The sequence below is a fragment of the Pseudophryne corroboree genome, chromosome 2, assembly GCF_028390025.1.
Source record: "Pseudophryne corroboree isolate aPseCor3 chromosome 2, aPseCor3.hap2, whole genome shotgun sequence".
NCBI classification, from domain to species: Eukaryota; Metazoa; Chordata; class Amphibia; order Anura; family Myobatrachidae; genus Pseudophryne; species Pseudophryne corroboree.
Genome location: NC_086445.1, coordinates 694,060,863 through 694,078,313, shown reverse-complemented (window position 1 = coordinate 694,078,313; position 17,451 = coordinate 694,060,863). Strand labels below are relative to the sequence as shown.

The window sequence follows — 17,451 nt, the reverse complement described above, 5'->3', positions numbered from 1 at the left end:
CGGCTTCTTTCTTCTGGCTTCTGTGAGGGGGGTGACGGCGCGGGGTCGGGAACAAGCAGCTAGGCGCACCATGTGATCGAACCCTCTGGAGCTAATGGTGTCCAGTAGCCTAATAAGCAGAGCCCTTGAACTAAGAAGAAGTAGGTGTGACTTCTCTCCCCTCACTCCCACGATGCAGGGAGCCTGTAGCCAGCAGGTCTCCCTGAAAATAAAAAACCTAACAATAAAGTCTTTAGAGAAACTCTGTAGAGCTCCCCTAGTGTGTGTCCAGTCACTCCTGGGCACAGAATCTAACTGAGGTCTGGAGGAGGGGCATAGAGGAAGGAGCCAGTTCACACCCATTCAAAGTCTTATAGTGTGCCCATGGGTGGTCTTCAGTATGCCGACTGACGGGATCCCGGCGCACAGTATACCGGCGCCGGGATCCCGACAGCCAGCATACCGACAGCCGGCATACCGACACTTATTCTCCCTCGTGGGGGTCCACGACCCCCCTGGAGGGAAAATAAAATAGCGTGGCGCGCGTAGCCACACTGTCATTTCATTTTGCTCATTTGCGCTTGCCACACTGTCGGTAAGCCGGCGGTCGGGCTCCCGGCGCCGGTATGCTGGTCGCCGGGAGCCCGACCGCCGGCATATCGTAGTGAACCCGTGCCCATGTCTCCTGCGGATCCAGTCTATACCCCATGGTCCTTACGGAGTCCCCAGCATCCTCTAGGACATATGAGAAACACAAGAAAAACAGATATCAGAGATTAAGCGATATTTGTAATAGGTTCCGATTTGCATAAACCCGCATGATTAGGGTGATATAGCCACTAACTTTAAAGAGGCAATGTAACTTAAAGCAAAACTAGGTAATTGTTCTAACTCGTCTATACCTTAGCATGGATTACTTATGGTACTTACTTCTGCAGGAACTCCTCCAAGCCACAGAGCTTGAGCACATAATCAGATACACTAAGATCCTTCAAATCATCAATGGTGTAGCAAAGAGTCTGGTAAATCAGTAGATCTACAGTAGAGGAACCTGGGAGACAAACAGTGGATGACATTAAAGCAGCAATCCCACTTATGAGCGTATTTACTTAGTTAAGTCCTGTGAGCTACATGCACTGACCACCCACAAATCTTTTAAGATTAACACTTTAAAATATTTCAGGAGGGGAATGTGGTCAAGATGACCCGTAAAAGCAGTCATTTTGCCAAATGCGGTATCTTATTGGTCCACATGGTCAAACCTTTATGCACTTTCATACAGTCCATGACTTTTACTGCCGTGGATGCAGAGATCCTTTTTCGCCTTACCTAGCAGCGCAGCTTTAAATAGGCATATACCTGACAATCTATTTCTAACACATTCATCAGAATCAGCTTTATTGGCCGTGTATACTTGGGTATACAGGTTGAGTATCCCTTATCCAAAATGCTTGGGACCAGAAGTATTTTGGATATGGGATTTTTCCGTATTTTGGAATAATTGCATACCATAATGAGATATCATGGCGATGGGACCCAAGTCTAAGCACAGAATACATTTATGTTTCATATACACCTTATACACACAGCCTGAAGGTAGTTTTAGCCAATATTTGTAATAACTTTGTGCATTAAACAAAGTATGTGTACATTCACACAATTAATTTATGTTTCATATACACCTTATACACACAACCTGAAGGTCATTTAAAACAATATTTTTAATAGCTTTGTGTATTAAACAAAGTTTGTGTACATTGAGCCATCAGAAAACAAAAGTTTCACTATCTCAGTCTCACTCAAAAAATTCCGTATTTCGGAATATTCCGTATTTTGGAATATTTGGATATGGGATACTCAACCTGTACTAGGAATTTGTCTTCGGTTTGCTATACAACAGCCAAGTAGGTAACAGATAAGCAGGTGGGGGGGCAAGTAAAGTCACACAGGTAGGTATACCGTAGGGACACAAGTGAGTTACATGTACGTCTAGTAAGTCAATGTTCAGGAGTTCGGCAGGTGGACCGCTTGGGGACAGAAACTTTTGAGGCTTCTGGTGGACCTGGCGGGGACGGCCCTGTAACGCCTGCCTGAAGGAAGCAAGTTAAACATGCTGTGGCCGGGGTGTAGCTGGTCTTTTACTATCTTCGTTGCCCGCTTTTTAGCTCTGGACAGGTATAGGTCCTGGACTGAGGGAAGGTCGGCCCCGATGATCTTCTCTGCGGTTCTGACCACCTTTTGGAGCCTGCATCTGTCCCTCGCGCTGGCAGAGCTGTACCATACCAGTATCGAGGAGCACAGTACCAACTCCACAATCGCGGAGTAGAAGAGGAGCAGAAACTTCTGTGGGATGTTGAACTTCCTTAGTTGCCTGAGGAAGAACAACCTCTGCTGCGCTTTCCCGACAGTGGCATTGTTTTTTTTGTGGAAAGTTTATAGTTAAGAGATCAGTATTCCCTTTCTGTGTGTCAAATAATAAGATTTTAAACCTACCGGTAAATCTATTTCTCCTAGTCCGTAGAGGATGCTGGGGACTCCGTAAGGACCATGGGGTATAGACGGGCTCCGCAGGAGATAGGAAAAAAGAACTTTTACTATGGGTGTGCACTGGCTCCTCCCTCTATGCCCCTCCTCCAGACCTCAGTTAGAGAACTGTGCCCAGAGGAGATGGACAATACAAGGCAGAATTTAGAAATCCAAGGGCAAGATTCATACCAGCCCACACCAAGCATACCATGTAACCTGGATCATACATAACCAGTTAACCGTATGAACAATAACAGTAACGGTCCAAGACCGATTCCAACTGTAACAGAACCCTTATGTAAGCAACAACTATATACAAGTCTTGCAGAGTTTCCGCACTGGGACGGGCACCCAGCATCCTCTACGGACTAGGAGAAATAGATTTACCGGTAGGTTTAAAATCTTATTTTCTCTTACGTCCTAGAGGATGCTGGGGACTCCGTAAGGACCATGGGGTTTATACCAAAGCATCCAATCGGGCGGGAGAGTGCGTATGACTCTGCAGCACCGACTGAGCAAACGCTAGGTCCTCATCAGCCAGGGTATCAAACTTGTAGAATTTAGCAAAAGTGTTTGACCCCGACCAAGTCGCCGCTTGGCAAAGCTGTAATGCCGAGACGCCTCGGGCAGCCGCCCAAGAAGAACCCACCTTCCTAGTGGAATGGGCCTTAACCGAATTTGGTATCGGCAATCCAGCCGTAGAATGAGCCTGCTGAATCGTATTACAGATCCAGTGAGCAATAGTCTGCTTCGAAGCAGGTGTGCCAATCTTATTAGCAGCATACAGGACAAACAGAGCCTCTGTTTTCCTAATTCTAGCCGTCCTGGCTACATAAATCTTTAAGGCCCTGAATACGTCCAGGGATCTGGAATCCTCCAGGTCACTTGTAGCCACAGGCACCACAATAGGTTGATTCATATGGAATGAAGAAACCACTTTAGGCAAAAATTGCGGACGTGTCCTCAATTCAGCTCGATCCACATGAAAAATCAAGTAGGGGCTCTTGTGTGACAAAGCCGCCAATTCTGACACTCGCCTTGCTGATGCTAAGGCCAACAACATGACCACCTTCCAGGTAAGAAATTTCAACTTAACCTTGTTAAGCGGTTCAAACCAGTGTGATTTCAGGAACTGCAACACCACGTTCAGGTCCCATGGTGCCACTGGAGGCACAAAAGGGGGCTGGATGTGAAGCACTCCCTTTACAAACGTCTAAACTTCTGGAAGAGAAGCCAATTCCTTCTGAAAGAAAATTGAGAGGGCCGAAATCTGTACCTTAACAGAGCCTAATTTCAGGCCCATGTCCACTCCTGTCTGTAGGAAGTGGAGAAAACGACCCAGATGAAAATCTTCCGTAGGTGTATTCTTGGTCTCACACCAAGACACATACTTTCGCCAGATACTGTGATAGTGCTTAACCGTCACCTCCTTCCTAGCCTTTATTAAAGTAGGGATGACCTCTTCCGGAATCCCCTTTTTCGCGAAGGATTCGGCGTTCAACCGCCATGCCGTCAAACGTAACCGCGGTAAGTCTTGAAATACACAGGGCCCCTGTTGCAACAGGTCTTCCCTCAGAGGAAGAGGCCAGGGATCTCCTGTGAGCATCTCTTGTAGATCCGAGTACCAGGCCCTTCGAGGCCAGTCTGGGACAACGAGTATCGTCTGTACTCTTCTTCGTCTTATGATCCTCAACACTTTTGTGATGAGAGGAAGAGGAGGAAACACGTAGACCGATTTGAACACCCACGGTGTTACCAGACCGTCTACTGCTACTGCCTGAGGGTCCCGAGACCTGGCACAATACCTCCGAAGCTTCGTGTTGAGGCGTGACGCCATCATGTCTATTTGAGGAGTTCCCCAAAGACGCGTTACGTCTGCAAAGACTTCTTGATGAAGTCCCCACTCTCCTGGATGGAGATCATGTCTGCTGAGGAAGTCTGCTTCACAGTTGTCCACTCCAGGAATGAAGACAGCCGACAAAGCGCTCACGTGATTTTCCGCCCAGCGAAGAATCCTGGTGGCTTCCGCCATCGCGACTCTGCTTCTTGTCCCGCCTTGGCGGTTCACATGAGCCACTGCTGTGACATTGTCTGATTGAATCAGAACCGGTAGGTTTCGAAGAAGACTCTCCGCTTGTCGAAGGCCGTTGTAAATGGCCCTGAGTTCCAACACATTGATGTGTAGACATGACTCCTGGTCTGACCACAGTCCTTGAAAATTTCTTCCTTGTGTGACTGCTCCCCATCCTCGGAGGCTCGCGTCCGTGGTAACCAGGATCCAATCCTGAATTCCGAACCTGCGACCCTCCAGCAGGTGAGTACTTTGCAACCACCACAGGAGAGACACCCTGGTCCCTGGGGACAGAGTTATTTTCCGATGTAAGTGCAGATGGGACCCGGACCACTTGTCCAGAAGGTCCCATTGATCCTTGCATGGAACCTTCCGAAGGGAATGGCCTCGTAGGCCGCCACCATCTTTCCCAGAACTCGAGTGCACTGGTGAACAGACACCCTTTTCGGTTTCAGCAGGTCTCTGACCATGTTCTGGATGTCCTGGGTTTCTCCATTGGAAGGAAGACCTTCATTTGTTCCGTATCCAGTATCATACCTAGGAACGGTAATCGAGTTGTCGGAATCAACTGTGACTTCGGTAGATTTAGAATTCAACCGTGTTGCTGGAGCACTCTCAGAGAGAGCGCCACACTGCTCAGCAATTTCTCCCTTGATCTCGCTTTTATCAAGAGATCGTCCAAGTATGGGATAATTGTGACTCCATGCTTGCGCAGGACCACCATCATTTCCGCCATTATCTTGGTGAAAATCCTCGGGGCCGTGGAAAGTCCAAACGGCAACGTCTGAAATTGGTAATGACAATCCTGTACAGCGAATCTCAGGAATTCTTGATGGGGGGGATATATGGGGACATGAAGGTACGCATCCTTTATGTCCAGAGACACCATAAACTCCCCCTCCTCCATATTGGCTATTATCGCTCTGAGCGGTTCCATTTTGAATTTGAATCTTTTTATGTACAGGTTTAGGGATTTCAGATTCAAGATAGGTCTGACCGAACCGTCCGGTTTCGGGACCACAAAGAGGGTTGAGTAGTAACATCTTCCCTGCTGGTTCATGGGAACCCTGATTATCACTTGCTGTATACACAGCGTTTGAATTGCAGCTAACACTACATCCCGTTCCGACGTGGAAAAACTGGTAGGGCCGACTTGAAAAATCGGCGCGGGGGCACCTCTTCGAATTCCAGTTTGTAACCCTGGGAAACTATTTCTAACACCCAGGGATTCAGGTCTGAGCTGACCCAGACCTGGCTGAAAAGTCGAAGACGTGCGCCCACCGGTGCGGACTCCCTCAGGGGAGTCCCGGCGTCATGCTGTGGGTTTTGGAGTAGCCGGGGAGGACTTTTGTTCCTGGGCGCCTGCCAAAGCAGGTGCTCTTTTGCCTCTGCCCTTACCTCTGGCAAGGAAGGAGGATCCCCGACCTCTTCTGGACTTGTGCGACCGAAAGGACTGCATCTGATAGGGTGGCATTTTCTTTTGCTGTTTGGGAATATATGGTAAAAAATTTGATTTACCTGCTGTAGCTGTGGAAACCAGGTCCGTCAGCCCATCCCCAAACAATACATCACCCTTGTAGGGTAGTACTTCCATATGCTTTTTGGAATCCGCATCACCCGTCCATTGGCGAGTCCATAAGGATCGTCTCGCTGAGATCGACATGGCATTGGCCCTAGAAGCCAGCAATCCAATGTCTCTTTGAGCATCCCTCATAAATAAGACTGCGTCTTTTATATGGGCTATAGTTAAGAATATAGTATCCTTATCCATATTATCAAAATTATCTGTCAGCTCATCTGCCCAAGCTGCAACTGCGCTACACACCCATGCCGACGCAATCGTCGGTTGTAGTACAGCACCCGTATGAGAATAAATACACTTTAAGGTAGTTTCTTGCCTGCGATCTGCAGGGTCCTTAAGGGCAGCTGTGTCAGGAGACGGTAGCGCCACCTTCTTGGACAAGCGCGTCAGGGCCTTGTCCACAGTGGGAGGTGATTCCCAAATCTCCCTGTCCTGTTTAGGGAAGGGGTATGCCATATAAATTCTTTTGGGGATCTGCGGCCTCTTCTCCGGAGTCTCCCAAGCTTTTATAAAGAATTCATTTAATTCATGAGATGTGGGAAAATTAATAATCTGTTTCTTTTCCTTAAACATGTGTACCCTTGTGTCGGGGATCGAGGGTTCTTCCTCAATATGCAAGACATCCCTAATTGCCACAATCATACACTGAATGCTTTTAGTCATCCTAGGGTGCAATTTTACTTTGTCATAGTCGACACTGGAATCAGAGTCCGTGTCGGTAGTAGTGTCTTGTGTTAAGGGACGTTTTTGAGACCCCGACGGGCCCTGTGAATCGGTCCAATCCGAGGATTGACCCCCTGATGTTCCCCTTAATTCAGCCTTATCAAGCCTCTCATGTAAAGATGTCACACTTGCATTTAACCTATGCCACATGCTCATCCAATCCTGAGTCGGCACCAGCGACGGGGACACACCACTCATTTGCTCCACCTCCTCCTTGGAGAAGCCTTCCGCTTCAGACATGTCGACACACACTTACCGACACCCCACACACACAGGGAGTTACCTATAAGGGGACAAAACCCCAACCAGGCCCTTAGGAGAGACAGAGAGAGAGAATGCCAGCACACACCCAGCGCCCAAACACTGGAATATATGACCAGATAGCGCTTTTATATATTTATAATGTTAATCTCCACTCACTGCGTTGCCAATGTGCCCCCCTCCTCTTTTTTCCAGCCTGTGAAGCTCAGCAGGGGAGAGAACAGGGAGCCAGCGTTTTCTCATGCAGCCTCTGTGGAGAAAATGGCGCTGGTTAGTGCCGAGGATCAAGCCCCGCCCACCCGACGGCGGGCTTCGGTCCCCTCATGATATTGTAAGAAAATGGCGGGGGTCCGTGGATTTACTGTCCCACAGCCTAATCCAACATATTTATGCCCAAATTGAGGTTTATTGCTGCCCAGGGCGCCCCCCTGCGCCCTGCACCCTACAGTGCCTCTTGTGTGTGTGTGACTGGGAGCAATGGCGCGCAGCTTACCGCTGCGCGCTTACCTCATGAAGATCTGATGTCTTCTGCCGCCTGAAGTCTTTTCCTCAATACTCACCCGGCTTCTATCTTCGGCATCTGTGAGGAGGACGGCGGCGCGGCTCCGGGACGAACCCCAGGTGAGACCTGTGTTCCGACTCCCTCTGGAGCTAATGGTGTCCAGTAGCCTAGAAGCAGTGCCCAACCTTACAAGCCAGCTTTGCTTCTCTCTCCTCAGTCCCACGATGCAGGGAGCCTGTTGCCAACAGGACTCCCTGAAAATAAAAAACCTAACAAAATTCTTTAAAACAGCAAACTCTTGAGAGCTCACTGCTTTGTACCCTTTCTCCTCTGGGCACAGAATCTAACTGAGGTCTGGAGGAGGGGCATAGAGGGAGGAGCCAGTGCACACCCATAGTAAAAGTTCTTTTTAGGTGCCCTATCTCCTGTGGAGCCCGTCTATACCCCATGGTCCTTACGGAGTCCCCAGCATCCTCTAGGACGTAAGAGAAATATATAATTATTTCAGGTGGTCTATCTGGTACCACAGGGGTAAGCACGGGAGTCGGGGGGTCATTAAAGACATCACACCCAACGTGCACGGCAAGCAAATCAGATCCTACTTCGTACACATTAGGTGTGGAGAGGACATGCCAGGAGAGGAGCAGAAACAGAGCAGGACAGGTATAATAGGACAGGAGGGGGAGAAGGGAAGAGAGAGGGAGGGTGGAAAGCTGGTGGAGAGTGGGAGGGACAAGACGGAGAAGATGGGTGCGGCAGCCGCCTAAGGTTGACCTGGCAGATGCCTGGTCCGTAACCATTAGTATATATAAGAAGAACTTACAAAAAAATGATTACAATTGGATGGATTTCAGAAACACTGCAGTCCCCATAAAAGACTATGGCGACATGATAGCCACACAAACATAAAAGCCAGAAAAAGGGTTTGTCCCTCAAAAAAAATTTGAAGTTCTCTATCTTCAAATAGGTTGTACAAGCTGTTGGACCCAAGTAATATGTAGCCTGTCTGGGTCCAATCAAGCACCATACATGATATTCATCACTAGCACAACCAATTGTCCATGCACAAGTCCCAACAATAACTCAACTAGTTTAACACTGTGTGCTAAGTACTAAAAGCTCTGAACATACCCACTTGTAATGAAAAGGCTGCCCATTTATACCACCTGAAAAAATAGCTTTGTTTTCTCTACTAAATTAGGTCATTTGTACATTGAAATTATGAATGTATGTAAAATCCATCAACTAACAGTTTTGTATACAGGTTGAGTATCCCTTATCCAAAACCCTTGGGACCAGAGGTATTTTGGATATCAGATTTTTCCGTATTTTGGAATAATTGCATAACATAATGAGATATCATGGTGATGGGACCCAAGTCTAAGCACAGAATACATTTATGTTTCATATACACCTTATACACACAGACTACAGGTAATTTAATACAATATTTTTAATAACTTTGTGTATTAAACAAAGTTTGAGTACAGTGAGCCACAGAAAACAAAGGTTTCACTATCTCACTCTCACTCAAAAAAGTTCATATTTCGGAATATTCCATATTTTGGAATATTTGGATATGGGATACTCAACCTGTATATGTAAATTTGCAGTACATATCCCCTATGGCACAACATAACCCTTGTGGCACCATCTAATTTAAGATTATTATGATTTAATGCAAAACAGAAATATGTAATGATTGTTTTTAACCACCATATAAATGTGAAACCCAGGGGTTTGTAGTACATATGCAATGTATGGTATGACTAGGAGTCTCATCATTTTAAGCTTGGACACCAACTGCATGTGATTTGAGGTTTGTTCATACCTCATAATCTACCTCATTCTCCCTTTTGGATAGCTGGTCGAATGGTGAACAGTAACCATATTGACAATCATAATGTCGACACCACTAGATCAATATCAGAATGTTGACAACTGTCAACAGGCACTAGGATGACATCCTCAAACTGTCGATATGTTCACAATGTTGACATCTGAAATGTTGCCATGTGACATGTCGACAGTTTCAGGACGATGAGTGTTAGGGATAGGTGCTGCCTGGAGGGTCAGAGTTAGGTTTAGGATGTGGAGGAAGGAAGGTGTTGGGCGTTAGGGATAGGCACCAGGGGGAGGATTAAGAGTCATGGGGAAAAATAATTGTTTAGTAAAGATTCCTAGAACTGTATAAAAAAATTTAGAAGACAGCCTGTGCTTGGAAAATCAGGACATATTGGAGCTTTAGCAGACTAGAATCCTGACTTCTTATGTACACATAAAAATAAAAAAAAATACATGACTACAACTTTAATTGTCGTACAACATAATAAGTGGTAAATGAATGGATGTTAACTTACAATCACAGGTGAAAGTCAGGGGATCTCTCAGTTGGTCAATAATCACTGTAACTTTCAAGCTCACACCAGGACCCAGGTGCTCAGGACTGAGGTTAACAGGACTCCAGACAATGCCTGTGTGTATTTGATCGGTCATACTTTGTGCAGAGCGCAGACTGAGTGGAGCAACATAGGAAAAATGGAGATATTTAATTAATATAACTATCCATTTACCTATGAAAGCAAAGTATTTGTGTAGCAACATAAATGCACTGCTTTCCTCTGTATATTTTTACCAGAGCTGTTCTGACATTTACCGAAAGGTTAAGAGAATATAGTTTACCTTTGTATTTCATGGTTAACACCAGATTTAATTCTAGAATGTATTACCGCAGAGACAATATTCCCACCTGTCATATGTGACTCCTGCCTTCAGGCATTACTAAACGCTGTATTTACTCACACATCCAGCATGTGACAAAATGCAGCCGTGTCCTCATCCCTCTGCTCTGACATCTCAAACAGCTCGCAGCCGTTCTGCTGGGGGTACGGCCGGATCGAGTCCTGTACAACAGAGAAACATTACAAATCAGGGGGGCAAAAACCAAAACAGTCCTGTAGGTTCTCCTCATCCGGTCACAAAGTATCCCTGCCAAACAGTATCTTGTATCACTCATACGTCTTTGTAGGGAGTTATTCCTCACACAGCCTAAATGCTGCTGATAATGAGAGAGCGTGTGTAGAAGAGTGACAGAGCAGCAGGGCAGGTAGGGTAGGAAACTGTAGCACAATATGGTCTCCCATGATAATAGAAAACAATTCACTCAGTTGGAGCATTATGCTGAAATAGGTCCATACTTGAGTAACTGTATTTATTGAATACACTTTTCAAAATACATAATCAACAGGAAACAGAAGTTCTCAGTTCCCAGCTTTATAGTCCATCTCCCTTTCCTTCCCCTTCATCCTTGCTCCTTTCCGCTCTATCCCTGCTGGCCTCTCTTTCACCCACATACTACTCCTGTGCAGGTAGCACGTGGGGAAGTGATGCTAAATTAAACACAAACACTCCACGTAAACCTCCATGGCCTGAGAGGGCACTGGTTCAACATTCCTATTTCTATTACATTTTGGGGGTATGAAGGACAAAGGTGGCTCGTGTGGGGACAAGGTCTCTGCGATGCAGCTTAGCGCAATAGCTCAGAATACTGATGCAAATGTAAAAATAAAGTAGCTGGTAAATATGGTATCTATACATCTAATGTGTTATTCAGTATGAGCCACAAACTATGGCCAATAAAGATCTGAAGATGCAGCTCCCAGCAGGAACAAATATTGCTGAAATGTATTCTAAAATCATTTTGCTGAAGAGGGAGAGTGTTACCTCTTCAGCAATGCTAGCCAGTCCTGTAGCCCTGCTGGTTTCATGTGAAGGCAGGCAAATAGTGCACATGCATAAATTACGCACCTGGGCGAGTCAACCGGTGAATGTGCATGAGACACGCCAGGGTTGCTCTCAGTAGACTGCCAAAGTGGGATGCCCGATAACGACCCAAAGGACATGCCGATATCTTTTGAAGCTGTCAGTTACAACAGTAAATGCCTCATGATTGGATAAGTTATGATCTGCAATCGCTGTTGCAAAGTATGGCGGCTCCAATATAGACGAAATGTGTGACTCAATACATATTGGAAAGTGGTAACTACTGCACACAAAAAGCGCATTTACCGATGTTGCGCCTATTACCCTTTCAAACATTTATCCCTTTATTCTCTAGAGCAGAGATTTTCAACCTTTTACAACTCGCGGCACACTGAACAAGATTTCAATATTGCCAAGGCACACTCAAATATAATGGTGATGCATGGTGCAGTTGCGTGTCCTAGGATGTCATGTTGCAGCTTCTCCATAGGTAACACCTGATCCACATCTGAGAAAGCCAGAAGAGCCCAACACTGCCTGGGCCCAAAATTAGAACTGGCTCTGCAACCACTAAACCCACCAGTATTGATCGTTCCAGGGCCTCAGTAGCGGCAAAACACTGATGGGTCTGGCTCTGCTTCAATGGCGGCACACCTGGAGACTGCTCAGGACACACTAGTGTGCCACAGCGCAGTGGTTGAAAAACACTGCTCTAGAGGGTCTCACAATTGATTTCCCTTAAAGCAACTCCACTTATTCGAAAACCACAGAAATAGCAGAAATTAAGAACCGATAACAACATCTTGCTAACCTTTTATATTGTCCTACTAAAATGTCTTTCTTACACAAATTGCAGTAGATACTGTAGGGCCCTGACTCCTCCTTCCCTCACAGATCTCACTGGCTGCCTGACCCCCAGGTACAGCCTGTCTTCTCCAACCAGCCAGCAAAAACAAACCTGCAACGTTGGGCGCAACAGCTAGCAACCTGATGACTGATGTAACTAAAATACCAGTAAAATAACAAAGCAACAACTTTTAGAGCAAACAAAACAAATATTATGCCATCCTCATAACTTACTGGTCCAATAGAAAACCTGGTGTTCCTGGATTGTTTCTGTCCATAGGTACGAGGTGGGACTTGTGGTGGCAACGTGTTGCTTCGAGCTACTGGTTTTCCAGTGATACCTTTTCGTAAACCTACACCCTTCCAATGGCCTTCTGCGTTACGTAGTAGCTCAGAATCATAAGTAGATGCCAAATTGAGGCGAGTTATTGTATCATTTATTCCCTCATAGTCTAAATCCGAGAAGCCAGCTCTCCTTTCCAATAAGTTATCATCTTCCTCCTCCATTTCTGAAATCCTGCGACTGAGCAGCTTCCCTCCCATGTCTCCTGTGTACACATTTATGTCCCGTGAATGAGAAACTTTTGCTTTGGACGGGGACAGCTCTTTGCATTGGCTCAATATGTGTGTGCGAGGTGGTAGTGGTGGAGGCGAAAGATTTTTGGGGGACCTCCTTCCTTCATCACATCCATTGCTGTGGTATTCATCTCCATAAATATACAGGTAGTCTCCAGAAGGCGGAGGTTTGGTTTGAGGGGGTGATGGGACAGTAGATGGGGTCTGTGGGACATCATCCCAGGAGATGAGATGGCTCTCATTACTCAAAGAAGGTTTATTATCTTTGCGGAGTCTAGAGAGAGCATCATACTCCATTTGCAGGGCCTCTGCTAGAGCCAGTTCTTTTCGGCTCATTCCCAGTGATTCTAGACCATTCCACTGCTCTTTCTTTCCACCCGAAGTTGACATTGCTGGAGTTAGGTGGGCAAACAGGAACACAGAGCAGTCTATTGCTGGGAAAACGCACTGATTGCCATTCAAGACATAACGCTCCAGAACTCAACCTTCAAAAGAGACAAAAAAGTTCAGCATGAAACACAAATATGTCACACCACATCCTTGCATTGACCGTACAACATTAATTCAGCTACATAAAACAGAGTAAAATTATTGAAATAGGGAACTTTTTCAGCAGGCATTGCAGCTTCACGTCTAGCCTGACCACTGTTTCATAGCCAATACCACATTTATCTGGAGGATATTCTACATGCTGTCTCTGTAAAGTAATGCTTCCTTCCCAAACCCATGGCTGCCTGGAATATTTATAGCACATTCTGTGCCAGTCCGTTATTGTGTGCTTTTCTTATTTTAAATTATTATCATCACAGCCACCATTGGGTGGTCTGTATAAAATAGACAAAGGCTGAATGCACAAGGAATTGCAGAAATGTAAGAGATCCTACACAATATATCCTAATATTTGAAGAGTAGAGGTCACTTGACTCATTTTGAAAGTGATCTATAAACTGTCACTAAAGGTAAGTCTGCTTTTTTCAAATTAATACTTACATAATGTAAGGCATAATGGGGAAAATAGATCACATCTAAGCTAGAAGTTGATTGGTAGATATGGGCAACTTCTCCACCTGCCCTCTTTAATACATATCTCTTAAAGGTGCATACACACTGAGCACTTTTCCCCGCTGCCCAGCGTTGTCAGCGGGGATGAGCGGCTTTCCATAGCAGGACGCTATGGAAAGCCGCCCACCCCCCCGTTCATCTACTGGTAATACCAGTAGATGAACGGTTGCCGATGGCGATGAAGCGGGAGCGCGCATCAGCGCTCACTGCTCTTCATTTGGCCATACGGCTTTGAGCTGAAAGCAGCTCACTTTTGGTGTTTTGAGTTGCTTAAGGCCCATACACACTGGGCGATTTTGAGCTGAAAGCAGCTCACTTTTGGTGTTTTGAGCTGCTTTCAGCTCAAAACTGCCCAGTGTGTATGGCCAAACGATGAGTGGTGAGAGCTGATGCGCGCTCCCACTTCATCGCTGGCGGCCGCCGTTCATCTACTGGTATTACCAGCAGATGAATGGTGGGGTGAGCGGCTTTCCATAGCGTCCTGCTATGGAAAGCCGCTCACCCTCGCTGACATCTCTGGGCAGTGGGGAAAAGCGCTCAGTGTGTATGCACTGAGCGCTTTTCAGCCCAGCGATGTCAGCAATCATCGCTGTGCATACACGCTGGGCAAAAACGCCCGGTGTGTATGGACCTTTAGTGTACCCTCTGTACGGTCAAACAAAACATACCTCACACTTTGCTAGATTTTCATAATGGGGCAACATGGCCCCATCACTGTAAGGGTGTGACGACATCCCCATGAAGGTGCGGCCACACCCCAGGAGGCAAATCTAGCGCTTCTAAGGTTGCCCTTACACAACATACCTCCCCTAAATAGATGGCCTGCAGGAAATACCTGGAAACCTTCTGATCCATGAGACAACGCTGTCTAATGGTGGGACACAGCAGCTAAATTGGGATATTTGAGAGGTATCAATAAATGTATATTACAAATAAGCTAAGTTTTATTGTGACCAGTACCGAGTATATCATGCTTTTATATGACTATGGTACTATTCTGTTTTCTGTACTTAATATTTGCAATAGAGAAAACATGTGTGTGAGAGTCTTTAGGATAAAACTACGGACTGCAGACCAAACACAGCACACCCTTTGCTCAGGACTCCTTCAGGACAGCTCTGTACGGACTCCAGAGGCGTTCTCTACAGTTCTAACGCCAGTTTGCCCAGTCTTTCTCAGAGTACTCTGCAGGTGTGTCACCATTACTGGGGTGAGTGACGTGGGTTGGGGCAACTAAAGGAAACACACAGAGACAGACATGGAAAGGAAAATGTTTTAGTAAGGTAAGTAAGGCAAGGTCATGAGGGGGGCTTTGGGCTGGCATATAGGGCCATGAGGGAGGCTGAGCTGGCAAGTAAGATCATGAGGGGGAGCTCTGGGCTGGTATATAAGGACAAGAGCGTGGGCTCTGGGCTGCCATATAAGGGCATGAAAGGGGCAGTAAGCTGGCATATAAGAGAGTGAGGGTGGCTCTGTGCTAGTATATCATGCAATCAAAGTCACAACTCCACTGACTACATTATTACAGCATCTTACCAAAGTGAGTAATCAAATCATTTAAATATATTCAAGATATTGATATTAGTTTTAGTGTTTCTTAGAATAAGATTTTCTTAGCAAAGAACCCTTACCTAATTGCTGGGAGGCATACTGTAAGAAAACATTTTGTGGCCCTACTTTCAAAGTCAATTCCTTAATATGGCAGCTGCGACAAAATTATGCCAGGCCAGGCGACTATAAAGTGCGGCTGTTGCTGCACTTACTCGTGGGGGCAAAAAGATTGCCCGCAATTGGATTGACCCCTTAGTTTATATTCTATGTAATGGTTCCAGATGCATTCTGATTGTCCAGCCTCTCAGAGAATACAATGAAAACTAGTATAGAACATCAATGTTCATTGATCACGGATAGTTTGTGCTATTGTTTTTCTTGCTCTCCCCCAGCTATGGAGAAAGACTGATCGTTACAGCCATGAAGAGTCATGTGTCAATGCTAGCAATGATTCCATCCCTTGAACTCACCAACTGATTTATATTTCTAGAGGCATGTACACATGTCAAAATCACTTGTATGTATACAACTAGATTTTGCACCTAATCCCCATTTACTGAAAACTTGGGCACCTGAGCCCTTCTTTACCCCTATCTAATAGGGCAGCTAGTCTGCAACATAACAAAGTGTCAGTCATGCCTGCGTCTTGCAGGCATAGCCACAACTTCTGTGCCTAGCTTGGCTTTCCCAACTTCCCATGCACAGTCACAGAGTTTTATGGTCCTCTGTCTCCTGAAGATGTGAACAATGACCTCCTGGTTAATTGGGCTCTTTGATTACTACTGTCTGTCTCCACATATACTCCAGCCACATCATTGTCTACCACAGTCCCTTCTGAATCATCTACACTGGGTAGCTCATAGGTGTGATCACACTTCTGTTTTCATCAGTATATAAGTGGATCCCCACAGCCCTGCACAGAATCCACGGCTCACCATTGACACCTATTGTGTTGCTGCCACACTCCCTAACACTAGAAGTGTTGTACAAAATATCTATTCAAGTGGCTCAACTAGTTCCACAGATCCATGAAGGGAATATATATATATATATATATATACATAAATAAATATATATATATATATATATATATATATATATATATATATATATATAGAGCTGATCAACTGGTAGCTAGCACATTGTCCCTAGTGTAACCATACTATATCATTTAGCTACAAATACTATAACTCTTACCCCCTTGCTTACGAAAATCCCGGGTTCAGTGGAGTAATTTAACATGGGTTTCAAGCCATGTCACAGCAACTTGAAACCTGTTCACACTGCAGGCTGGCCTCGGGTTACTGCCGGGACACTTATTCTCCCTCGTGGGGGTCCACGACCCCCCTGGAGGGAGAATAAAATAGCGCGCCACCGTGCCCGTAGTGTGGCGAGCGCAGCGAGCCCGCAAGGGGCTCATTTGCGCTCGCCACACTGTCGGTAAGCCGGCGGTCGGGCTCCCGGCGCCGGTATGCTGGTCGCCGGGAGCCCGGCCGCCGGCATACCGTAGTGAACCCCTTTTGCAGCAGTGTGAGAGGGGTATAAGTTAAAATGACTTACAGGGGGAGATGTATCAAACCTTGGAGAGATATAAAATATCAACCGATCAACTTCTGTCATTTTTCAAACACAGCCTGTAAAATTTGCAGTTAGGAGCTAATTCGTTGATACTTATCTCTCTCCACATTATAGCTAAGGGTTGATACATCTCGCACTTAAGCTGGATACACCTGTTATGTCTGTGTCCCACGTCATTCACAGACATACCAGCCCTACAGCACAGCCAATGCCTAATATATTTGCAGCTATATCTGCGCATCCAGGTGATTTCTGATTTCCAGTATGTAATAGCGTTTATAACAGTAATGATGATAATATATTGAATATAATTTTAGGAGACAATGTTTTAATAAATATGTCAAAAAAAGGTTTTAATTGTTTTTACATAGATGTGTTTTTTCACTGTTTGGTTTCCATCTTGGTAGTGTAAGAATCTTTACACTTAGGGCT

The 17,451-nt window shown here is 45.7% G+C and overlaps 1 protein-coding gene across 1 annotated transcript in view; it reads right to left on the bottom strand.

Annotated features, from left to right (window-relative positions):
• Positions 1–17,451, bottom strand: part of PIK3C2B (phosphatidylinositol-4-phosphate 3-kinase catalytic subunit type 2 beta) — a 257,575-nt gene that overhangs the window by 211,353 nt on the left and 28,771 nt on the right. Inside the window, exons 3-6 of the mRNA XM_063955240.1 lie at positions 12,487–13,313; positions 10,447–10,547; positions 10,005–10,159; positions 910–1,030 (exon numbers count right to left, since the gene is read on the bottom strand). Of these exons, the coding sequence (XP_063811310.1) occupies positions 910–1,030; positions 10,005–10,159; positions 10,447–10,547; positions 12,487–13,218 (1,109 nt within the window). The 5' untranslated portion in view covers positions 13,219–13,313. The remainder of the gene's footprint in view (positions 1–909; positions 1,031–10,004; positions 10,160–10,446; positions 10,548–12,486; positions 13,314–17,451) is intronic.